General features: G+C 29.8%; 1 protein-coding gene across 2 annotated transcripts; it reads right to left on the bottom strand.

The window, feature by feature from the left end:
* Positions 1-7,105: 7,105 nt before the first annotated feature.
* Positions 7,106-8,805, bottom strand: LOC100796414 (uncharacterized). 2 transcript variants are annotated; one of them, XM_006594091.4, is made up of 2 exons: positions 8,044-8,805; positions 7,106-7,784 (listed from the first exon to the last, which is right to left on the bottom strand). In XM_006594091.4, exons 1-2 carry the CDS (start codon positions 8,551-8,553, stop codon positions 7,545-7,547), a joined length of 750 nt encoding a protein of 249 aa, XP_006594154.1. In that variant the 5' UTR covers positions 8,554-8,805; the 3' UTR covers positions 7,106-7,544. The 2 variants fall into 2 exon arrangements, with proteins under 2 accessions (XP_006594154.1, XP_003542528.2); XM_003542480.5 differs by having other exon boundaries at positions 7,106-7,814; positions 8,044-8,797.
* Between the last annotated feature and the right edge of the window lie 18,145 nt (positions 8,806-26,950).

Below are 26,950 nucleotides of genomic sequence, written 5' to 3'. Positions count from 1 at the left end.
CTCCACAAAGTATGTAGGAGTTAATTAATGGCCTCACAGGCAAACTTTCAAATCCTCCATGATTAAAATGCCTGACATTGCGGCAAAGAATAGAATAAATTAAATAAGACACAATAAAATTTGTTTTATGCGGAATCTGAATCTGATTGTTACAAGCTTACAGCTAGACATGGCAAGAAAATCCGAGTTGACCAGGTATGGGTACGGGTTTGGGTTTTTCCCGATAACCAAAAGTCGGGTACGGATACTGGTATGGGATTACTAGACCCGTCCCGACCCCGAACACGAACCCGTCCCGCCACTTAAAATCTTTAGAATTTTTGCATAATTTAATCAAAAGACATATAATTTTTATTACTAGTTAATTTTATTTTAAAATTTTTACATAATTTAATATTATTTTCTTAACTATTTATGTAGACACACGTGTTATAATAAATTTATTGATATATAAGTAGTTAAAAATAAATGTTTAACAATCAATTTATTTTTTTCTAAAATTAAATTTTTAATATTTTTTTACAAAAAAAAAATATTTTTCTAAATAGTGTGTGGAACGGGATTGGGGATACCGATACCCGACGGGTACGGGGATGGGACAATAAACTCAAACTCGTCGGGTATCAGGTACGGGTATGGGGATATGTCGAGGAGTCGGGATAAGAGATTGGGGAGACAATACCCGTACCCGACCCGCCCCATTGTCATGTCTACTTACAGCCTCAAATTTTAATGGATTACGAGATCTAGATTAATTACTACTGCGCCATTTGCAATGCATTAAATTATCCGCACAGTGTCTCTTTAGAAAATGGATTTTAAAATATTAAATTGATTGAAATGTGTGCTTAAATTTATTAATAAACCACATATTCACGTTAAAACATGCATTTCTAAGTGAAATGTTTTCTAACTTTAAAACACAACGCCATAGACGCCACATTAATTAGATATTACAGCATTCTTCACCAATACTTTCATAATTAATAAAGAAAGTTGGGAGTGAGATTTGCTATTTCTTCCTACAGAAGCGAAAATTAGTTTTGTTAATTAATAAAATGCACAATCATATCATAATACAAGCATCAACTTCGTGCGTGTGTCAATTAAACCCTATCATCTGTTCTTCACTTTCGGATCCCTAGCTGATGGCAAGTGAACGGATGATGTTGGTGGCAAAATGACGTAAGAGGTTACTTTTATAAACTTTTTTCTTAGAGGGGTCTCTTTGTAAAGAAATTCTTTGAAGGTCTATTTTTAAGGGTGTTTCAACGACATCAAGGGATATTCCATAAGTACCATCAACGACACAGTTGTAGCTGTGGTTCACGCGTCTAGTGTGTTTCGTCAGTACCATTGGCGAAACACACTCCCTTTCATTTCCATACATGCATGCACCATGGGTGTCCTCTTTCCTTTTCTCCTTATTTTTTTCCATGCCTCCATACATGCCCCTTCCATTTCCACCATGGCTCTCCCCTTCCATTTGAAACTGGTTTTCAGCTTTTTTTGAAATATAAATTTTGTTAGTTAGTTTGATCATTTATAATAAATAAGATAATTTATATGAAAATTAAACTCTTAATTAAATGTTTTATCTCATTAATTAACATAATAATTTTATATTAAATATAAACATTAATTTTGAAAATCAAGTTTCACTTTTAATTAGAAAGCAATTGAAGAAAACACGTTGTAGTAAGAAAGATATTTTTATGTATCTATGAATTACTTTTAATAATAATAAGTCACCAAACTAGTAAAAAATGCACATTCATAACAAAATAAGATAATTTATGTGAGACTCTTAATTAAATGTTTTATCTCATTAATTAACATAATAATTTGATATTAAATATAAACATTAATTTTGAAAATCAAGTTTCACTTTTAATTAAAAAGCAACACAAGAAAACACATTGCAAAGAAATTATTGTTTACACAGCTAATAATCACAAATTAACATATTCAATTATATTTAAATAAACATAATATTAATAACAAATACCCATATTTATAAAAATTAAATTAAATATATATAAAAAAATTAATGACACAACAAATATATTATATAAAATAAATTTAAATACATGCAAAGAAATTATTGTTTACAGAGCTAATAATCACAAATTAACATATTCAATTATATTTAAATAAATATAATATTAATACCAAATATCCATCCCAAGGCCTGTAGGAATGCTTTTAACTTAAAAGAAACTAAAATAACTATGTAACCGCTTTTAACTTAAAAGAAACTTTTATCTAATACAAAAATTAAATATAAATTTTACTATTAAATAAATTATTACTGAGTAGCAATAATATCAAATTTTAACTTATATTACTTGATGATTGAAGCCTTGGTCAAAAATGTAAAAAATGTAGAAACTTTAAACTTTAAGTTACTAATATTGGCGAAATAATATGTTTCGTCATTGGTGATGACAAAACATTCTGAAAAACAGACTTCCCCATAAATTTCTTTCAAATAGACCCATTTAGAGAAAATCTTTATAAAAAGAATCCTCCTGTCTAATTTTGTCTGATGTTGGTTGTCCCTTACTTCAATTGGATGTACTTCATGTCAAAATCACCCGGTAATATCATCTCTCTCTCATATCCTCAATCCATGTGACCCACTCCCAAATTCTCAATCTTAGAGCCATTAATGATTAAATAATTCTTGTTCTAAAGCAATTAATGATTAAGTAATTAAATATATGTTGTAGCTGAAGTACTTGGTCATTTTCTCCTGTCAATCCCATGTAAATTTCAATATTTTTTCTCTTCATTTTTTCCCTACATGTTACCCCTTTTTAGTGACCGTCATATCATAATTTATTTTCCCACCTCTTTATCATTTTTTATATAAACATTATATTTAATTAAAGTCTCAAAGTTATCATATGTATGTTATTAATCTTAACATAAAAGCCTAATCTTTTAAGGACATAGATATATTTGAATTTTGCTGTGATATAATAATTTTATTAGTGAATAATTTGTAATTATTTTTAAAAGTATTTTTTGAGTTCTGAGGATAAATTTTTTTTAAAATGAATTAATTGAAGTACATGCAAATTTATTTCATCAGATACCATCTTATTAAAATTAAACATAGGAAGCCAAGTGTCTTGGTCGCCTTGTACTTTGTGTTAAAATATGAAAAATTAAAATATACTTTTTATCTTTAAAAAATTATTAAAACTTAAATTTAGTTTTTATAAAAAAAAATTATCTATTTTTTATTCTGTGTCATTTTTTAATTCAAAACAAGATTTGATCGTATCCTAATCTAGAAATTTTAATTTAAATTATAAAATATGATTTTTATGGGTTAAAAACCACCACAAATATAGAAAAATTGTCACAAATATAATTAAACACACCTTTATTGACTTATAAAAAACAAAAAAACACTCATTAAACTATGGACAAAAAAAGACTTTGTCTAAGATCCGATCTCCAATGGGTGTTATGCCCATCACATTTTTCTTTACTTGATGTTGCAAATCTCAATTCACAACTGTTGGAGAGGACCTCCACATCACTTTTTATTTTTTTAACTTGCTATTAGATTATCATTTTGTTCATGTTCTTCTATTGTATTTTTTGCATTTCATTCTGAATCAAGTTGACACTTTTTCCATCGAGGGATAACAACAAAAAAAGATGTTCTCCAAGACCCTTTTTTGTTTGTTGAGAAAATGAGGAAAAACAAAAGCCCCATAACATAATTGATATTTTTTTTTTTTTGCTTAGATAGAAGCCAAGAGATGCTATACTAGAGTTTAAGGTCCAAAGGGTGGTCGACTTTTCCGTTGGCATCTCCTTCGTCCATCGACTTCCTCGCACAATACAACCACGCTATCATCTCCTTGATTGTTCACCCATTGTAGATCTATGGCACAAGAAGATGAGGATTTCGATTAAGTCAACAGTGTGTGGGGGTGGCGACGACGAACACATCGGTGGGTGAGAGCGTCAACCCAAGAGTCCTTTTCTCTGCGTGGATCTGGTTCTTGAATGGACGAGGGTGCGGATCCTGAATTTTTCCTTTTCTCTGAAGCGTAGGTGCGGACCCAATAGAATCCTTCGCCTCATCAAGTGGCTCCCTCGACATTGTGGGACAGAAGTAGAAGAATCCGAGGATGATGCCGTTGTTGAAGTGTAAGTTGCGGCCGCTGAAGCTAAAGAAGCATGTCATTGTTTTGATTGAATTTGTTTTGTTGTTGATGAATTGTTTTTGCGTTTTAATTGAATTTTGGGTCCAGGGTTCAGTGGTTAGATTGTATGGCCGTGTCGGGGTTTGCTATGTGGGTTGAGCTTTGGTGTTTTGATGTGGGTGATTTGTGCGGAATTTTTTGAAGCAAATCCTGACCGTTAAAAGCTGCCAAAAAATGGTTTAACAATTTTTTAGGGTGATTAACTACTAGAAAAAATTGCCACAAATTTATAACCTCTTGTTCCCAATCTAAAAGTAATATATTATAATTTTATAAAGAAAAAAACAAACAAAATTTTACGGGATTAAATTCAAACATCCAAACTAAGGTAATTATATAAAAACAAAAAATATATTTTAGCAAATACGAGACCCCGAATTCAAATCCCTCTTTGAACATAATTATTTTATTTCACACCATAATTTAATAGACAAAAGTTAATTTTTCATTAAATCAAAACGTAATTTGCAAACTATAATCTAAACATGCCAATTATAAGAGTCTTACAATTAATTTTTGGAAAAATAACTAATTTAATTAATCATGTTAAATTGTCAATTATTTGTATTATCATTTTAAAATAACTATTTTCTTATCTCTCTATCTACTTAGTTGTTTCTCATTAATGTTTGGAGAAAAAATAATTAAATAAAGGTATCTAGGAAAAATAATTAATATATCTAAAAATTAAAAAAATATCCTATAAAAAGAAATAAATAAATTTTTAAAAATAATCTTATAAGTAAGAACGGAAGAAGTAATAATTATCCATCTAAGTATGTGTGTGTGTATCTCTTCAAATTTGTGACTTTGAAGAAAAAATGTGCATCCTAACCGTCTAATCCCAAATCCTATTTACACTTTTGGTCATTTTAAAATAGCCAACATGATAGTTTAATTTGGATGAAAAGCCAATTTTCTCTCAGAAACTTTAAATGTGTTATTTCATACATAAGTTAATCAATATGACCGTGTTTTCATGAAACAATCAATACTTGTAAATGAAGTTACTTCATTATTGTTTAACTTATTATGAAATAACACAAATGATTATTTACAAGCCTAAAATAGGAATAAAGGTTATCTTTGACAAAACATTTCAATTAGTTTTTAACTTTTTTTATTAACTGAAAAATTTATTTAATTGTTCAGTGAACAAATTTTTTTTATAATAAATTTTTGTAATTTCTTATATTTTTTTAAACACTACTTAAGATAACATTTTTTAAAATACTAACTTCTTTCATTTTTATCTTAATATATTTATCCAACTTTCTAATTATCCTTTTTAAATAATTCATAATTTTTTTTTATCATTTTATACTATTCAGTTACTTCCACATTCAGTTTTAATAAACACTTATAATTTAATAAACTAATTTTTTAACTTCCAACTAATTTTTCAATTAATTTTACCAAACATAACCAAAGACTAAAGTTTGCATTTTGTATTGGGCTTTTTGGAATATAATGAAATGTTGGTAGCAATTTATAGAGGTACAGGAACCAAAGGTTATATTTAGGATAACTTACGAAAAGTTAAAGGACTATTCAATAGACCTTACTAGGTCCAAAACAACCAGATTTTATCTTACTCTAAATCTACATAAAAGAAATCCGGTTATGAACTCGATATATGCTTGTACAAGATAAAAGTAAATAAATGTAACAATAACATCACAGTTTTACTTCCAATCCAATTGTATTCAAGCGCTTCTTTTAAAGACGTGCACAAGGACAAGCTAAAAATGATGTAGATGGAGTTTTTTAACTTCCGCTTGACTTCATGTAGAACTAGCAGCTAAAAAACTAGAGCCATTACTAAGCTTGATCAATAACAAGGTAGTTGCTACATACTTAATAGTGTAATTATTTGCATCGAAAATCAAGCCCTCAGAGATATTGTACGTGCACATCATAATCGATTTAGTGTTAAAATTTTGTTCCCATTTTGCTCTTTCACTTCAGAAACTATTCATCATTCCAAAAAATCAATGCCTTCATTGCTAGAAGACCACAATTCAGGTAATTCTTTGGTCTCTTTTCAATTAACGTATGCCTTATTTGTGTGAGAAAATGATCAATAATACAGAACAATGAATCAAATTCAAAGGTAGTTTTGGAGAATGAGGTACCAGTAAGTTTGTTCTAGCTGCTGTGGTACAGCTATAAATTTCACAGAATATTTAAAAGTGAAAACATTGGTAGCCCAAACCCTGTGCACAAGAGTCCCACCATTATGGTATTTGGAGAGGTTCAAATAAACATAAGTTTGGTTTCAAACCTCAGGTTGAACAAACAAGAGAAGTACCACATCTCAAGGTCAGGTGCTAATGGGCACATTAAACTATGTCAGTTGTTTAGAGCACTCAGAGTCCACGCATAACAACACAATTGTCAGAAGTGCACTCTACCATTGAACATATACAGGCGCAAAAGCAAGAAAAACCCAGTCCCTCTCTTTACTTTTTTACGTCCCCACATCTAGCTTTAGGATGATACTTGAGAAAGGTAAGCTGACCAGGATCTTGGCTACACTAATAAAACCCACATGAATGTAAAGAAAAACAAAGCCACACAACATTATGCGAACCACGCTACTAAATCCTGAGGGATTGGAGGTGGTCATTGCAATGCATCAAGTCAGTCAGAATACCACTTTATAAATGAAATCAATATCATACTATTAACTTCTGCCAATAGCTAAATATGCAATATTGGGTTACGCCAATGTGTGCAAGAATGTCTCCCTTCATACATATCATTTCTAAGTCCCTGATATCAAAGGTGTCTACTGGCTAGTCTACAAACTAACAATTACGTAAATATAAATAGTAAAAGAATTTTAGTTAGTTTAGGATTTTATAGCTGTTGGATTGCCTAAACAAAGCATAACTGTTGTATAATAATAATAATAATAATAGAAGTGCACTAATTAGTTCTTGATCTCTGTTTCTCTCTCACTCTTCTATTCTTCTTCCCTCTTCTCTTTCTCTTTCCCACGTAAATTTTATATCACTAACCTACTTGCATTGGCCTAATATGCCAGTAATGTCCATGATCATTACAGTATTTCATGACGTATTTAGCCATATGTTTATTGTTTCTTCCCCCACACATACATTCTGCAGTGCAACAGACACCGGAATCTAATAATCTAAAAAGATAGATTGTACAACTTGAAAATCAGTTGTAATTCTCTCGAGTCATTAACTAGCAAACATCAAAATAAATTCAAAGTATAATAACTCCACTCTCACAAGGAACTAATGGCGCGAAGCATTTGAGGGGGATTAATTAACGAATTAACCTCGATCAAAGAGTAGGTTTGCGGTGAAACCCAGTAGTGGCAGGGTCATCGTCGGAGGGGAAAACCTGAAGGCCGGTGACAACCGCATCGGGAGGGCCACGCCGACACCTCTGCTCCATTTCCTGCACCGCGTCAACACTCCCGGAGAACAGAGCCTCCACCGACCCGTCCCTCCGGTTCCTCACCCACCCCTTCAACCCTAATTGCGTCGCGTTCTCAATCGTCCAGTTCCTGTAAAACACTCCCTGCACCCTCCCCTTTATCACCACCCTCTCCTAAAACTCACAAATCACAACAATTATCATAATAATAATAATAATAAAGCTAATAATAAGTAAGATTGAATTCGCATCAGAATACATAAGATTGAACAAATAATTAAAAAAAAAAAAGAACAAAGAAAGAGGGAGAAAGGTTGCAGGTTGAAATCCACTAACATTTCTAACAAAATTAGTAAAATCTAATTTGTCGATAAAAAAAAAAACTGAAAATGCCTTCACGCACCGTTTTGGTGGAAGCCGAGTCCGATGAGCCTTGCGGAGTGCTCATAGCGGAGATTGAACGGAAATGAAAGATTCTAGAAGCAGCGCTAACACTAGAACTAGAATTATTATTGTTACTCCGACACGAGAGGAATGTGAGTGGTGGACGAATAAGCGTAATCGTAGTTGATGCCATTATTCCCATTGCCAATGCCATGTTCGTGGTCTGATATTGATAATAAAAAATGGGATTCTGTTCTTTTTTGTAATTTGTATTGGGCCTAGGCCCACTATGGCCCAAGTTATATTGTGTAAGCCCATGGGTTGGGGAGCGGGGGATGGGGATGATGATGAGGTATGCTTTGAGGGTGTTTGTGTCGGGGAAGCACATGACGGCGAACGTGGTGGAGGGGAACAACGGGAGGGTGGTGGCGGGTGCGTTAAGTGTTGAGCACGCGCTGAGGGGCGCGTTCGAGTGGGGGAGGGGGTGCGACGCGAGGGCGGCGGCGTCCGTCAGGGAGGTGTTGGCCATGCGGCTGAAGACGGAGGCGCCGGAGCTCGGAGGGGGAGGTGGGGTTCACTTTGATGCTGAGAGGGAGATCCAGAAGAAGACTGTGGACAACGGAGATAAGGTGTCATGGTTTTCGTCGCCGGTGATCGCAACAATTCAGGTTCGCCTTGACCCCAAAAATAAAATAGAGGTCTCACTAGTAAATTTCTCTTGCATTTTTTGTGTGTTATTTTTTTTTTTTCTTCTAATCAGGCATTTATGATATCCCAAATTTGAGAACTGGAATTTGTATACCAAAAAAATGAAAATGGAATGTGTAAGTTTTGCTTGACACTGTTTTATTTAGTTATCTTAGCACAAGTACTTAAAAATAAAATTTAAATTAAAAAAAAACTAAAATATACTTTTAATCATTTGCGTTCAATTATATTCAGTTTAATCGTCTTTGATTTTTAGGATAAAAAAATACTATTTAATTTGATCATTTGTTTAATTTAACTTAATCTAGTGGATCAAAGTAGTCCTTCTAAATCAATTATTATTTTACACTTGTTATTTATACCTCTCATTTTTGTTAAGTACACCCTCATTCTCCCTATTTAAATTTTAATTGTCCACTATATCCATTTTTTCTTAAAGAGATATACTCCGTTGGAATCTATTTTTTCTTTTTCAAAATAACATACATATTCTAGAAAGACATTTCTGATATTAGAAAATGAATGCTTATCTTACATTCCCATATTTTTTTAGTCTTATTTTCATCCTATCATTAGTAATCTTTAAATCCTATTTCTAATCTTATTTTCATCATATTTTATTTTCAGGTAAAGAAAAAGGATTTCCAAGGTATTTATCTCTTTAAGAAAAAAAGAGTATCATGGGCATTTTAAATATAAAAAGGGGGATTGGGGGGTGTACTTCACAAAAATAGGAGTGAAAATATTAACTGCCTTATTATTTTTTTTTCTGGACACATAAATTGTGAGTATTTTTCAAGTTTTTTAACATTTAGTTATACTCACCTTAAATCCAAAGGTGAAGCCAAAATAGATAATATCAACGTGATAAGCAAACAAATTGTATGATTTAAACCAACTAACAATAATTTAAATCATTATAAAAAAAATCAAAAGTTGGCCTAACCCATTACCCACTAGCAAAATTTCGGGATGGGCTCAGTTGGACTAAAATTAAATTGGGTTAAACTTTTAAATAGCCTATACTTTTTTTTAGGTTACATGAATTAGTGCATCAAGCAAAACTCATTTTTAAAGTACTTTTACATCTAGATTTGTTTTAATAGTCTTACTTTAACAACATTTTCGGTATGTTACCGTGTAACTCAAAGACAACATTTTAATCCAATGGGCATAGCTCAATTGATAGCTAACATTAAGTTTGTAAAAAAAGATAAAAGATATAAGTTGAATTCTTATTGAATATATTATTGAAAAAGAATAATAAATTTCAAGTATGATTAAGTCTCCTTTTGAGAATTAGTCTCTTGGTCGATCAAAATGACCAAAATTTCTGGAATATTTGGGATTCCATTATAGAACCAAAAATCCTAATTATAATGGTTAAAAAAAACAGCATTTTATCTAATATTAAATTGCTCCAATGTTATCTCTTGTAATGATAGATAGCAAATTAGCAATAATCTACTATTACTAAGGAATGGGTGACAAGTCGTCTTCTACTGTACATCTCTGACATACTTCTTTAAATATTTAGACCAAGGTCAGTACTATTCTTTGTCAGCAACTTCAATAATGCTTATTTAAACCAAATCTTCATCTTATAAATGCTTCTTAGCAACTTTAGTACCTCCTCCCAAGTGTCTTAGGTATACTACCTCTAACTGTGCTTTAACTTTTGGGGGCTATAGACGTTCTTGGTCTAGCTCCATTGACCTATGTTATCATCTTTTATATGACTGACTGACTGACTACTTGGTTATAGTATCTGTCCTATACTTTCTTATATCACATATATATAGAATCTTGTAACAGATCCTTGCATCCATAAAAATATATGTACATTTTTCAAAAGATATTGTAAACTTTTATGACAATAGCTCTTCTAATCCCCAATGCAAGGCTTTAGAAGACGAGTGAACTTTTCTTTTCATTCCCCGTGTTATCATTAACATTATGTTTAGGATGATTTGAATGGAATGAATACGACAGGAGTTTAAGAGAATGAAAATAGAATTTTTTGTTGGTTTGATTGGGATGGAAATGGAAAGAAGATGGACCAAATTTTATAGGACCAGGAAAAAAAATGTTTCCCAAACAAAACCCATGAAATGGAAAGGAATTTGTTTATTGATGGTAAACAAATGAGACACCCGTGTAATTTTGTGGTGCAGCAATGTCTTTTTATTACAGATTTTTTAAGTTAAATATAACAAATAAATATTCTAATAATGATATTAGTACGAAATAGTTCCACCAAAAATGATGATTAATCTAATTATTGTCGGACATTATGAAAAGGTAGGTATTTTTCTTCCAACAAGATTTAATCCTGTCTAATTAAGATTTAAAGTCTAAATCACTTGATTAATTGTGTCAACCGTTATTGGTAGAATATATATAAATATTAATTTTATAATTAAAAAGACTAATATAATAAAAATTGACGGGTAATATAGTAAAAATTTAGAACTGCCGTTTTTTATTTTTTACAAAAATGAATTACTTTTTTTTACCGTATAAAAAATTAAAACTATTAAATGATTTTATATTTAAAAAACTAATTTGTATTAAAATATTTTCATATAATATATTTATTTCTTTTCATTCTATTTTCCACTCATCTAGCGAAGAGAAATTTTATCACTCATTTCCTTGTTTTTATTCATCTAAATAATACATCTTTTTCACCTCATTTCTTTTTTATTTCTATCAATTAATCCTCTTTCTTTCCTCTGGAAACTAACCCAAACACATTTTGAATCCTATTTCCTTTCCAATGCAAGCTAACAAAGAAAGGGAAAAAATGGTTCAAACTCACGCTCAATCGAGAAAGCAGGGTGCTATTTTTTTTCTTGGAAATTATTTAAGGAAATAAAACGCCTCCTTTTAAGGTATAAATCAATTTATGATATCATTCTTTAATAATAATAATAATAATAATATGTTTTACTCACTATTTTTAACAGGTTTTTAATTTAATAAAACATATCCAGAAATAAAACTATGCACTGAAATATAAAAAAAGAATGTTGTTAGTAGTATTTTATCTTCTTCCAATAGTACCTACTAGAATAGGAATATACCGGTGACGATCGTCAAACCATTGTACCTGAACTTTTTACCCAGGGAAAAGAAAAATTCAGTATCTGAGATCCTGAGTCCAATCCTTATCCAAACTTCATATAACAATTAAAAAATGAAACAAAACATTGTCGTGATTTTTTAAATCAAAAAGAATTTTGAACACCGATAAACTTTTGCTCATAAAAAAAGACATACTCTCTAGCATGTGTATCAAATGATGGAAATTCAAAGATTGAATTGCGGTCGAACGAGGAATTTTGAGTGGAGTGCACGTGGGTTTTGAACCGACACAGTATTGGGCTATATTTTAAGAGTATTCCACGCCTTGACTATTGGGTTCAGCGAACAGAAAAGGAAGATCATGGTGTCCTAAAGGTGTTTTTCTGCTTAAAAAAAGTGAAAGGGAAACCCTAAAATCAAGTCGTGAAATGTAAGAGACGAGTTCAAGTAAGGGCAAAAAACAAACACTCATGGCGTACAAATTCAAACTCCAACACAACACCATGTGTTGTTGACGTGGATTGGACCCACTCTTGAATGTTATGAGTCAAAAAAGAACCAAGAATCAGGCCCGAACCTAAACCTTTTTCAAACCCAAACATGACCAACATTAATGCCCCAACAGTGTTATTAATTGAATACTACAAGTTTGCAATACCTAATTTAACGAGACGAATTTCGTCAAATTCAATATTTTTTAGATCATAGAATTGATACAAGATACTGATTAATCATCATATTTAACATGATTTAAAATCTAAAAATCACTATCACTTATATCAATCATGGTTGGCCATCAAAATTATTGTTTAACATCAAATAATTTTAAAACTTGTCATTTTATTTTTGTCAATAAATTGTTTAACCTGCCTTTGTCACTATTTAAATTATTTTTTTTATTTGCATAATTTAAAATTTGTTAAGTGCATGACAGGATAGCTTTTAGCTGAAGCAACCTACAATTAAACAAACGAATTTTACCGTATCAAATTACAGATACAAGTTTAGAATTCATAATTTAATTATTGGCACTGTGTCAAATTTACTTCCTTTTTCGTCAAATAGTTTTAAAACTTATCATTTTTTTTATCATTTAGTTGTTTTGTTTGCTTTTATCTATTATAGACTTTGAATTTATTTTCTTTTAAATATCGGTAAAACACTTTGAATTTTTTGTAATATTGAATATAGTTTTTATTGCTTCTTTAATTTTTTTATACATACACTTTAAAAATACTCCAAAATTAGTTAGAATAATTTTTTGTTTTATCATTTAAATTTTCACAGGACATTTTCTAGATAAAAAACGTCATTTCAAGTTTTCATTTCTGAAGTGCATGACAGACCTCTTTTTTTGGATGTTTTTATTAAAATGCGGTTGAGTGACATCATATCTATCTATTCTTGAACATAATCAGTTCACATTTTACGTAACAGTTAAACCGGTTACACCGGTCTAACTGACAAGTTTAATTAATTAATTAATATAGGCTTTGTTTATGGTTTAGGAGTATTAATTTAATATGATTTTAACAACTATGGCTATAACCGACGAGTATCCACATGATCTATGATGGATGATGCATTTTCATGTTACGGATGCCATTGGATGTATCATGTCATACCAGCAAATGGCCCATGATCCTCAAGTAGCCGACACAGTTTAGTGCGAATCGTAGTCACGGCTGAGTCAGAAATGGGAAGTGGGGCCCACATTCGTGACTCGCATTTGTATGGCAAAATTTCCTTTTCAATAAAATATCGTTTTTATCTTCATTACATTGCTAACTAGTTAACTACCAAACTCAGCTCAGACTTTTTCTAATAAAATAACATGCTTTTCAACAAAATATTTTTTACAAAGGACAAACTTGTAAGTACAGATTTTTTTTATGTGTTTCTATATATTATTAAAGGATAAAACTTATAAGTAATTTTTTTAGATGTTTTTAGCATTATTTTCTAATTAGAATTAAAATTTCCCTCAATAACATGTTTATATTTCATGAAAATGTAGAGAACTTCTAAATCTAATTAGAGAATCTACATATTAAGATGATCAAAATAACTGTCAAGGTTATAAATAATGTTTTCAATAATGATTTTTAATTATCATGAAATTCATTGTTATTGAATGTCGATTATTTTTCATTATGATCATAAAATTATCATAGAATATGTTACGATTTAAAAAAAAACTTTTTACATGTAATTTTGTTATTGTATTTTTGAAAAATTATCATAAAAATGAAAAATCTATAATGGATTTTCAGAAAAGTTTCATAGAAAAGTTTCATAGAAAGCTTAGTATTAATAATGATTTTTTAAAAACTGTCATAAAAGATTGATTTTTTGTGATAATTTTTTAAAACCCGTTATTAACGTTGAACTTTTTATGAAGATTTTGTTGATAATCATTATAGAATTTAATTTTTCTTTAATGTTCCTTTTGTTTTAAAGAACACTCAACCTGTAATTTAACAAAGAACAAATATATATAGTCTAGTCCAAAACAAATATAGGAAATATACCTAGACAATTCATACCAATTATAAATTAATTAATTATAATAAATATGATATAAATGATGTACAATATTATCAAGCATTGCTTAAATATATGTATTTTTTTTACATTTTAAAAAGTATGTTGTCCATTCCTTATGAATTGTTGTAATCTTCTCTAATTCCAATGGTGTTCTATCACTAAGCCATTGCAATATATGATAAACACAAGTTAATCACACTACATAATGAAAAGTGTAATGATTAAAAACATCAAACTAAACTAGTATATTATTAAACTTAAGCAAATGATATTTTATAATTAAAAGTCTAATAATTGAAACATGTTAAAGTAAACTAGTATACTCTGTTCCATTCATTCTTCAAATCCTCCATGATTATGGTCCACATTCAGTGCATGACATAATAGTCACACTCATAGCCTCTAGTTTGAATATGACTCTAAATTCAATATGAAATATAATTAAATCTTATAATTATAAATCTACCAAATGTCATCAGTCAAATTAAAAGCATTGGTTTCATGACATACCTTTACTTCAATCTAGTGAGGTGCAAGTAAAGGTTTACTCTGGAAGGGATTACTATGGAATCCCTTAAATTCATTCGTAGCATTGGTTAAAAAAACATGCATGTATATTGTAAGATCAAAAGATTATGTCTGATGCACTACAAAAGTGTAAGGAATCAACATCAAGACAAACCCTACTATTTTGCACTCTACTCTTATCATACTTTTACTTTGCGAAGAAGGAAAAGTTGTTGATATTATATCTCTTCCATGTGGAAACATTCAGCTTCGGCCCAACGACTAACAACCTCAATGTTTCAGAAACATTATCATCACCCAAGATTGTTTCTTTAAACCAATTTTTGAAACTTTTATTATGCTCTTGCAACACCTTCATCATGTCACTTTTTTAGTGAGTAGCCATCAGAAATTCTTTATGAGTAACTATGTATGGGAGAACCTCTTGGGTGTTATTCAATATATACAAATGAGCTTGATTCAATTTCTTGCATCCCATGGTTACAACATAGTAGCCCCGAGTACCCTTACGTCCCCATCTCTCGTCATGACGAATTTAAGGAAACCCAATACATTTCACGTCTTCAATGTACTTTGAACAAAATTCAATGGATTCTTTGGCAACGTACCTTTTCAACAATTGATGCTTTTGAACGGTATTGGTTCTTCGTATACCCTTTTAAGATCTTCATGTATCGCTCAATCGAGTACATCCACCGTAAATAAACAGGGCCGCATAATCTAATATCCCTCACTAGATGAACAATTAAGTAAACCATGATGTTGAAAAATAAAGAAGGAAAATACATCTCGAATTGACAAAGGATTATAACAACCTAATTCTCCAACTGATCCAAATTTTTAAGGTCAATGGCTTTACTGCATATAACATTGAAGAAAAAGCACAGGCGAGTTATGGCAATCCTAACTTTTTTAGGCAATACACCTCTTATGGCCATATCCAACAATTATTGCATCAAGACGTGACAATCATGAGACTTCAAGTCTTTGAGATCCTTCACTGATACAAGGCTCTTTATATTTAAAGAGTATCCTTGTGGAACTTTCACACTCCATAGACACTTACAAAAACTTGTTTTCTCATTTCTTGACAATGTATGACATGCTGGTCGCAAATATGTTCGCTGACCTTGTGACATCAAATGCAACTGCTTACATATACCCATCACAACCAAATCTTGATGAGTATTCAAATCATCCTTTGTCTTGTCTTTAATGTTAAGAAGCGTGCCGATTAAACTATCACATACATTTTTTTCCACATGCATTACGTTTATACAATTTCCAACATCTAGAACGAACCAATATGGAAGATCAAAGGATATCGACCTTTTCTTCCATATGTTTTTCTCAATTGTATCCTTCTTTTAGGTCTTTCCAAAGATAGTTACGATACCCTTCACCCGCTCATAAAATTTTTTTCCAGCCAAGGGTTTTGGTGCACTTTCATTCTCCTGTATTTCATTGAAAGCTTTTTTCATTCGTCGATATAGGTGAAAGGGTTTAAGAAATCTTCAATGCCTAGTGTAGATTATCTTTTTTCCATGCTTCAATTGGACGTAGCTTGTCTCTTTTTCACATATAGGACATGCGTGATGCCCTTTAACACTATATCCACTCAAATTCCCATATACTAGAAAAATCAATTCCAGGGATGATCAATTAAAGATTAACTAATCTACCAGAGATTATCCAAATAGTTTGATGATACAATTTGGTATAAAACATTCTCTACCTAGGTCTACCCAACATATGCAAATGAACACCACAGTATATTCAATTAAGCATATGAATGATTGGTACCCAAATAAATAATAATGATAAGGAAGAGAGTTGATTAACATAAATCACTAAGGAATTCCATTAGGAACAGAGAAATTGGTACAATTAGATAGTTACATCATAACTCCCATACTAGGGTGACTAGGCGCTCATGATTAAAACAAAACTAGAAAGCCTATAAGAAATTAGCATAGACATACCACAAGGGAAAAACAATGATCATAATTCATTCTCGCAGTATTACTTACACCTTACACCCCTCAAAAGTGTTCTCTAATTCGAAAATATGATAAAAGGTGTCCAAAGATACAGATAACAATCCCTAGTTATAGCTTCCTAAATATATCGACCAGAAAGGCACACTGCGACTATTATGAAATCCACCACAACCCAGCTAAAATCCACCATGGGCGTAGTAAAAAACTGTAAGGCTAAAGCTTTGGGATGTTGTGGAATGACTATGGCCATAATGGTGCGAGCCACGATTGTGGTGAATTCACCGTGGCCATCGTCAGAATGCTTACATTGTTTAGAAGGGAAGTCAACATATTACCATGGTCGTACTACTTATCATGACTATGCTGAATGTACCATAGTCGTAGTCAAGTGACAAAGTTCTTCAAATCTTTAGAAAACATAGAATTTCCAATTCTTTTACTCCATTGAGCAATTATGCTTCTATAAGATAAAATTAGTGTCCAAACATAAATTCTACCAAAAAAATACATGAAAATGACCCATCACTCAAAAAGTGGTTTATCAACCTCCCAGACTAAAGCACTGCTTGTCCTCAAGCAATTGTTCTAGTTCTCTAATCAAAATAAATTATCCCAAGTCAGAACTCATGCATCACAAATTCTCATTTATTCAAAAGTTAAAGCTCATACAATGGAGCATTATAAAATTTACTTAAAAATCTATTAGGCTTATAATCAGCATGCAAACAATTTTAAAGAGCTTCAAGTTCACTTTACTCACTATCTCTCAATGTTATACAAATAGGTATTGACACTCAAGATCACAATTCAATAAACAAGTTCACAACTTTTAAGATCAATAAACACTTGGATAAATCCCAAAAATTCAAAAAGTAATTCCTAACTTCAGGCTTTACACGTGAGGGATCCTCACACCACACCCCATCAATCACCAGCCCTCTCACAACGTTCTTCCTTTTCCTCCAATTGATTAGAGAATAAAAATATTTTGAATTTCTATCCCCTTCTAGTAACCAATTGGATCTGGCCTTCTGCCTCAGAGTAAACTCCTGCCTCCTAACAACTTTCCAAAACTCCTCTTGAAATTGAATCCTCCTCTGAATGTGCACAATTCCTCTCCCAAATCAAGGTCATTAAGGTCTTTCACAATCTAATGATGTAACCTCTGAGAATGACCAAAGTGGCTAGTATTTGATTCCTTGAGACTTCTCTAGAGTTATGTAGTAGCTCGATCGATCTGTAAAAAAAATATTTACACGGATAATCAAGAGTCCAATTTTTTTAAAACAGGTTTGGATATCTCATTTTATATTAATTATTTATTGTCAAACATTATTTTCTCGACATTGTCATTTTGTGCAGGTACATATTACATTCAGTTTTTCTTTTTACTTTTTTTCAAGAATATTATTTCCTAATTTTTTTAAGAGAAAAACACCATGACTCTCACTATCATCATCTTATATCTCGGAATTAATTAAAAGTTTTGCACCAGTTTTTTCCTATATTGTAAACAATCATGTTTTCACGGTTCAAACAAAATAAAAACTATCCTATCTGATTATCCAAGAAAAGAAAAGTGTCCTTTTTAAAGTGAAGTTGAACGGTAAAAGTTTTAATAATGTCGTTACATTATATAATTAGATGATCCTTTAAAGAAATTTTACATTATTAAAATTATATTAGTCTTAATCAAATCACATCTATTCCATTCAGCCTTTAGCTTTCCTCTTAATCTCCTGTATATGGATTTTTTAGTACCCCTTGTACCATTTGATGGTAATATATTGTCTTTTTGCCGATTAAAAGAATACATCTATTTCATTCATGGAGTATTATACTCATGGTATACGATCGATCGATTTTCTCGATGATTAATTAGTACAATGACAATCTTGCAACTTGAATTAGGTTCAACCATGGAATTTTTTTTATCATCAGAACTATATTAACGATTTTGAATTTGTAATATTCAAATGTCAAAACCATGGTTACTACCGCGCGTGGGTTTTGAAATGTATGCTTACAATTATATTAAACGATAAGATAAGGAAAATTATTCACAGAAGGTCGTACAAATATGGAAATAAACTATACCTAAAATAAAATTATATCTCTTGAGACTAGCCATTAAAAACAACAATATGTTGAAAAAATCGTACGTGATGATAACATAGATATATGTACAGTGGTTACTTAAAATTACTTTCTTATTTTGTCGCTTTGTAATTTGTTATTTAACAAACCAGATATCCATGTCTAAATTATAATCCAGATCTTACTTTTCAAATGATCATTCTCTCAACGTACGGATAGATACATAGAACTACAACGCAATAATAAAATGTAACATGCAACATATAATGTTCTACTTCTTCTGCTTTCGACAATTGTGATAACTGGTAACCCTCTGCTTCGTTCAATGCACGCAGATAATAATTTGAGCATTATTAATACGTAGTTGGTGCATAAGATGCATGCAATTTGCGTATAACTTTACACGTTTATAATTTTGAGGTGATCTACAACAAGTAAGTGGTTAGCGCAATTTAAAAAGGGGAGTAAACACAACGTGAATTGTGATGAAGCCAGAAATGGCAGCTGCGATGTTAACAAAACTACAATTCTTTGTTTTGTAGCTGAACTTATATAGTATTAGTTACCAATTTATAACTTTATCCATCTTAAATCATTATGTTCAATTATCCGCCTAAGTAAATTATTAGGCCAATGACGAAAAGGGTCCAGCTTTGTGACACCCCGCAAAAAGCCTCAGTTGTGATCATAAGTAAGAAGATAATCTTGGATGAAGCTTCCAATTTAAAAAATAATACTAATAATAACGAATCCTTAATTTAAAAATTAGAGAAGGTGGGTTGGGTTAGGTGGGGTTGGACCGTTGCATTGACCTTATCATAAAATCCAAATACACAAATACGAATCATGACTGTAGTAGCAAGACTTCTAGACCATTCTGACTCATCCCCACTTACTGCTTGATCTCTTCCTTAAAATGAAATTTGAGCTGACGGGGTAGGCAACTTCATCAATAGTTAACATGACTCAACTAAGCCAACAAAGCCAGATGACAAAGAAAACACCAAAACGTTGTCACTAAGAAACACACTTAAATTGGTATTTGTAGTATTTTATGTAAGAGAACTGTTTGCGCTGTGAGATATTTAGTTATTTCACAATGTTTGAATTTTGGATTTAGGACAAACAATTATTTTGGTTCTTAAATGTGTAAATTTATATTAATTTAGTTTTTGAAAGAATGAAATTTTTTAGTTAGTCTATAAATGTGTTAAAAGTACGAAAATCTTATTTTGTCGTTAAATTGAACACAAGATGAAATTATCAAATTTCTTAAGAATTAAATCAAAAATTTTGTTCTTTCAGGAATTAAATGATTGGTTTAGTGATTTACACATTCAAATACTTAAATAATCATTTATCTTTGAATTTATTGAAAAGATATTATAATCACCTGTATACTAATGGTTACCATTGTAATGTTAGAGTTGTAATTAATATTCATAAATTATCGCATCCTCTTAAAAATTCACTTTTATTCTATTTTTTATATCTCTTTTCATGACATCATTATTTATTTTTTGTCTTCTTATTCTTTTTATCTCTTTTCCATCCATCCTAACTCATTTCAAGGTAGACCCTTACTTTCCATTTGGAATGAGAAAAGGAGAGTAGAAAAGATGAAAATAAAGTAAGAAAATTTGAATTGAAAAAGAAAGTCAAAGTAAAAAAAAATAATTTTTATTTTTATTTCTAAAAGTTAATTTTTTTTTTCTTCTTTTTTTCATTTTTTCTTCACCCAAATAAAGAAAAACACATTGTTATTATTTATATTTTCTTTTTAATCTATTTTTTTTCTTCTCTACCACATATACTATTAACACTTTCTTTTCTCTCTATTTTCTTTCTTCTCTGCCACATATACATTTGCATTTTCCGTGATGTTATGGTAATTCTTGTGGGGTTAAAAGGGTCTGTGGCTTGAACGGTAGTATATACCATAAACATTTTCCGTGATTTTATGGTAATTATTGTGAGGTTGTGGCTTGAACTGTGTTTGTGGGACCGACGACGGAATAAAATGAGAGTACAACGTTGTATTATATCGTATGGGTTTGGAAGTGATGCCCAGTGGTAGCAGTGATATCAGATATGTGCTTCGTGGAACTTTCACGGTGACGGCTTTATGTGAAAGAAATCGTTTTGCACGAAAAAGACTAGGTAATCATGAGATGCTGGAAATATCTCCTTTGCCTTTTTTAGAGGTATCAAATTTTGTCATAATGGTTACAAAGTTGTCATTGGCTCCTTTTGTTTTCAATGTCGATCATTAATTAATGTCACACTTTTACGAAGGTTAAGTTTAAATATGTCACGTAAGTGCATCAATTAATATGGAAGAATAATTGAGCTTTCTAGATCAATCAATTCAAAGATTAAAACTTGTAATGCACGAGATTAAGTGACGAAAAATCAGAGGATTTTAAAGTCTTGATAATTAATTATGCGGTTGAGACTAGACGCTTATTAACCAACTTTAATTAATTAGCGTTGATGTTTTGCCATTTTGCCTCCATTGATGCTGTGATATCAACTTATTATTGCTGAAATATAAAAGAGTATGATTATGTTACTTCTGTCCTTATATATAAAAGATTATTTTACTACCTATGTTTCAAAACAAGTGGAATATTTGAAAAATATATATTTTAAAAATAAGTATCGTATTTCACTTTTTATTATAATATTAATTATTCTTTTCCACCCAATCCTAATAAATGTTATTTTAATTTTTTAATATAATATTAATATTATTCTCTTTCAACTTTTTAATAAGATTAACTTTATAAAATTATCACTTTCTTTCATTTATTTATTAATTTTTCTTTATTGATATAAAATAACGTAAAACAACATACTTATTTTGGGACAGAAGGAGTAACTAATTTACAGGAGGAAAAAAAGAATCAATAATATGTCTACAGATTATTCATAAAAATCAGAACTGTCCTATAAGTTTATTGTTTTTTACCTTTTTTTTCATTTTTTTTTACCATAATTAAGTCATTTACTTGCATGTTTTTCCTTTCAAATAGTAACATTTTGGACTTTTTTAGGAAAAAAGTAATAAAAAAATTATGTACCAAAGTAGAGTAATTTTAAAACTATTTACATTGTTTTTGTCACCTAAAATAACAACAAATGTGGTCTTAAATCAAATTTTGTGCTTACTTTTTGTTATGTGGTAGGAGGGTCAACAGGAGACACCACTCAAAATAGCATCTCCTATTAAGTGAGTACAAAATTCTATTTAAGCTAGTATTTCCTGTTATTTTAGATGACAAAAACAACGCAGGATATCTAAATAGTTTTAAAACCATTATACTTTTGTACATAATTTTTTTATTACTTGTTTGGTAAAAAAAAAAGACATTTTGAGAATGGTCTATGGGTTCAGATTCAAGGATTTAGGTTGGGGTGAAGATTAGAATTAAGTGGGTGATTTGAGTCATCACGCATGTAAAATTGGTCATGACCAATTATCGGATACAACTAGTGTTGATCATTGTCGATGCTATTTGTGTCGGCTAAAAAGATACCAAGCAAACACTACATGTAATGTTGGTTACAATTTTAAAAACTTAATTTCAAAGGCAATGTCAGTTTTTGGCCAATGCAACTTAACATCGACCAAGATGCAAACACAAATTCTTTACTTAGAATTTTGAAGTGTGTTCGTCTCAAAACCAATGCAAAGTTGATGCTAAAAGGCCAATTCCTTGTCGTGATTACACCATTACAAAATTGTCCCTAACGGCGTAAGCTTTCCAAAACCTTGAAATTGCATCGGTGAATAACGAAATTAAATCTGATTATAAGATCCCTTCTTCCACTTGAGTTGACCACTTTTCTATTGAGAAAAACATACAACGCTTCACAATGATGGAACACACAAAAAAATAAGAAGGTAATATCATAAGAAAATGAGAGAAAAGATCCTATAAATTTATTAAAGACGCTTTGGCCTTTCATAATAGTAATTTAATAATGTGGTTGAGTCTCTCATTTCTACATTTATAACTTCATCATCATAAATATTTTGGACAAACATGATAGATACATTTCACTTTTATAAATTTTTTACCAAAATGAGTTCATTCTAAAATAAACTAATAACATGAGTCTGTTTTGACCAAAGTCTAAGATCAAACTGACAAGTTGAAAACTACATAGTCCTGTAAAAAAAAAGGATAAAACAACAATTTTAAATAATTATTTCACCCTTGTCATGTCAAAATAAAGTAACAATTCAGAATCATTGGATTGTTAAGTTGTTTAACAATTTGAAATTGTTGATTCCTTGATAATGCAATCCACAACCATTGGTTTGTGTGCGTGCAAATAAATTATGCAATAAAGACTATGTTGTGTCAAACTTTTTTTTTTTTTTGAGAAAACATCGTATGAGAAAGATGTATTTGATGGTGATTTTTCTGACACAAAATGACAAAACAACATCTATTAAGCCAAGTGAGCTTATTCGACCATTATAAATATATCAACCGCAAGAAGGTACCTTTGTTATTAAATTTGATTAAAAAAATTAAGTAATAACAGATTAATATTGTTAAATAAATTAAAAAACATCCTAAGTAAAAATTAATTTATTATATATTGTATAATGGAAAATGTAAAACACACAAATAAGTAATAATAAAATTCAATAAATAATGTAAATTTAAAATAAGTAAATAGGTTTGAAGAAAATGTTGATCATCATTCATAATAAATAGTGACATGCAAACATCAACCTTCCTTCAATATAAATGTATGTTTTATTTATTTTGTAATGTTTCAAATTACCCATATATTTTTGTCAGCACAAACTCAACGATCACTTTGGACTTAAGTTGCAATTTTTTTTATCGCGGAATTAAGCTGCATGCACACGAACCAGCAGTTGCATGTTGCATTATTATCGAACGAACAATTTTCAAATTATTAAACGCTTATGTGATAAATCAATAATTTTGAATTATTATTTTATTTGAACGTAAAAATCAATAATTTCAAATTATTACTTTTTTTTATATGACAAGGGTAAAACAACTATTTAAAATTATTGTTTCATCCTTTTTGTTAACTTAGTTATTAAATCATTAAATTATCAGTTTGACCTAGGACTTTGGTTAAAATAGACTTATGTTATGTTAAGAATTTGTTTTATAATAATTCTATTTTGATAAAAAGTTTATAAAAGTGACCCAAATGGGTCAATCATTCATAGTTATTCTCATCTCAAAAGAATTTATTTATAAATTTAACATCATAAAAGAGAAATTAAATTTTTAATTTATAAATAATATTTTAAAATATAAATAATAGATTTAAAGATAAGATAATATCCTTTAAAATCTAAATATATAATATGATTGATGTTTGAAATAGAAAATTTGAATCATTTAACTTCTTCTGATTTGGCCTTTCATTATTCGTGACCAACACTCTTTTTTACATCTAATATTGCTCGGTAATTTTGAGAGAGGAATAGAGGATCACATCCGCTGGGTTCAGTGACCATTGGCTATCTCATATTGTGATTAAAAAGCATACATTAGGCTGAGAGTTTTGGAGTTTAGTAATTTAACACAGGGCCGGTACAACGGCAAACATGATGTAAAGTAAATTTTAAGAGAAGTTTTTTAATTTAATATATGAGATCTTTTTTTTATAAAAATTAATACAGTAAGTTAGACTAAAATTTGAGTTTTAATTATTTTACTCGTCGACCTGTTTTCACACAAAAATCATGTAAAAAACTTAAATCTAGTATATATCACAAACTACCATCCTATATTTGAAAAGCCAACTCTATTAACTCTGGAACACAAACCTCAAAATAAAAAATCAAATACATATCTAACATATTTGTATTTTTTTTTTTATTGAATCACGAGTAGTTGAACTGTTCGAGCACCATTCTCCACACACACTCAAGGCTCAAAATAAAATCTTTCGATGCTATCGTTACATCATTTCAATACATATAGACTCCTGCCGTGATTTGAAATTGGCCCCAAGCACATTTGAAAAGTTAGATAATTAGAGTGATGAGTTTATTTTTTTATTGGTTATTTGATCCACTATTTCAAAATATAAAGTAATTTTTATTGAAAGAGACTGGTAAATTAATCACAAGCATCAGGCTCAAACTTTGGGTGGTACATATTTATTTTTCAATATATATATATATATATATATATATATATATATATATATATATATATATAATATTTTTTTTCTATTTGCATTTTTATTTTTTTATATTAAATTTTGAAAATAAGAAAGAAAATGAAATGGAAAATAAAAACAGAAAATATTTTCTTTTTAAATTAAACGACTCTTAACCTTTCCATTTCAATTGATTTTATATTTATTTCTAGTGACTTTTATCCTAAACCCACCTACAAGAAAAAATGTCATAATTTACAATTAAGTTTATTGAAAAAATAGAGAAGTCTACCAACTATAATGAAGCTAGAACAAAAAATTCAATGAAAAGTTAGGTACAAATTTGTAACTTAAACGCAATATGTGTGTTCAATATCCGTATAAGCTTAAGAGTGTCTATATATAGACAGCTAAGTTGGTTTTCAAAACGATTTTTAAAATATTAATTTATTGTTTAACAACATTAAATTAACCTCTTTATTTTTTTTATGAGAAATATATTTACAAAAAAATAACCGTTCATTTCTTATATGGCATCAACTTAATCTTAAAATTAATATTAATTTTTAGTATTTTAGTATTAGAAAATAAAGATTTAATGACCATAATATTTCAAAATTAATTGTTTTCGAGAAACAAAATATGAAAATATATTTAATAATCATCTTGTCAATAATAATATAAATAAATATAAGATTCCTTAGGGTCTTTATCATCGATCGTAAGCCTTTCGTATCTTGTTTTTCTAATCACTAATTCACCATAAATGGAGCAGAAAAGAACTATATATTGATCATGCGTATAATGACGCAAGTAATGTCTATTTCCCTATCATTGAAATGATTGGTTGGTACCATATAAAAAAATGATTTGCTGGTGCATTTTTGTTTAAAATTAAAACGATTTGTTATTTTTTAAAAATTAAATATATTTATTAGAAATTTATATTTAATGTTATTGTTTATCGTATTTTTTTAATAATTTTTTTAATTTATCCATCTTTCAACTATTATCTCTAAATCAATACAGTAGTTAACAAGAAGAGGGAGACTAAAATAATAGGCATGCACTTTTGTCTTCCTCTATAAAAGCAGAATTTAAAAGTCTACGTCATCATGTGTCTTTATTTGTAGTATTGGAATGTATATGAATATTTAGACGTTTGCTAAATGGAATCTTTTTAAATTTCCAACGTCTTCCTGTTGCCAATAGACCCAAGAAACCTGATTTGGATTTTTCAATAATTATCCTTATGATATCACTAAAAAAATCCTTTTGTTCTTATTTTTAGCTAATCCTTATCAAATAATCGTCCTGTATAAATAATTAAATGGTAATAAAATATATAATACCCGAAAGAATAAAATATAAAAGAAAAGAAAGAGGCCTTGACAATGCTAACTATAAAACTTATGTCCTTTGGCTATTGTTTTGTGTCCACATCTGATGCTCTTAATTTTCAAGTAACCTCGCTCCAAAGTAAGATGAATAAATAATAGAAAAATATTAACAATACTCTTATTAGTTATAATTTTGTATTACAATATTTTTATAATTTTAATTAAATATATAATACCAGAAAGAATATCATATAAAAGAAAAGAAAGAGGCCTTGATAATGCTAACTATAAAACAATATTTTCAATTAACAATTCTGTAAGATTCTGTAAATTTTTTAATTAATTTCAATAATAATAGAGGATGTTTTATAAACAATGTATTACATATTATGTTGTTAATCCTCTTATGAATAGTTATAAGCAATGTCCAAACAATGGATACACAAGA

This window comes from Glycine max, chromosome 13 (genome assembly GCF_000004515.6).
Source record: "Glycine max cultivar Williams 82 chromosome 13, Glycine_max_v4.0, whole genome shotgun sequence".
Taxonomy (NCBI): Eukaryota; Viridiplantae; Streptophyta; class Magnoliopsida; order Fabales; family Fabaceae; genus Glycine; species Glycine max.
The sequence above is the reverse complement of the archived record's forward strand: the minus strand, read 5'-3'. Positions and strand labels throughout refer to the sequence as shown.

Bases quoted from the DNA above. Each gene is read 5' to 3' on its own strand.
- LOC100796414 (XM_003542480.5), bottom strand. From the start codon at position 8,553: ATGGCCAACACCTCCCTGACGGACGCCGCCGCCCTCGCGTCGCACCCC. The intron at 7,815-8,043 runs GTGCGTGAAGGC...TGTGAGTTTTAG, and splicing joins ACTCGGCTTCCACCAAAACG to GAGAGGGTGGTGATAAAGGG.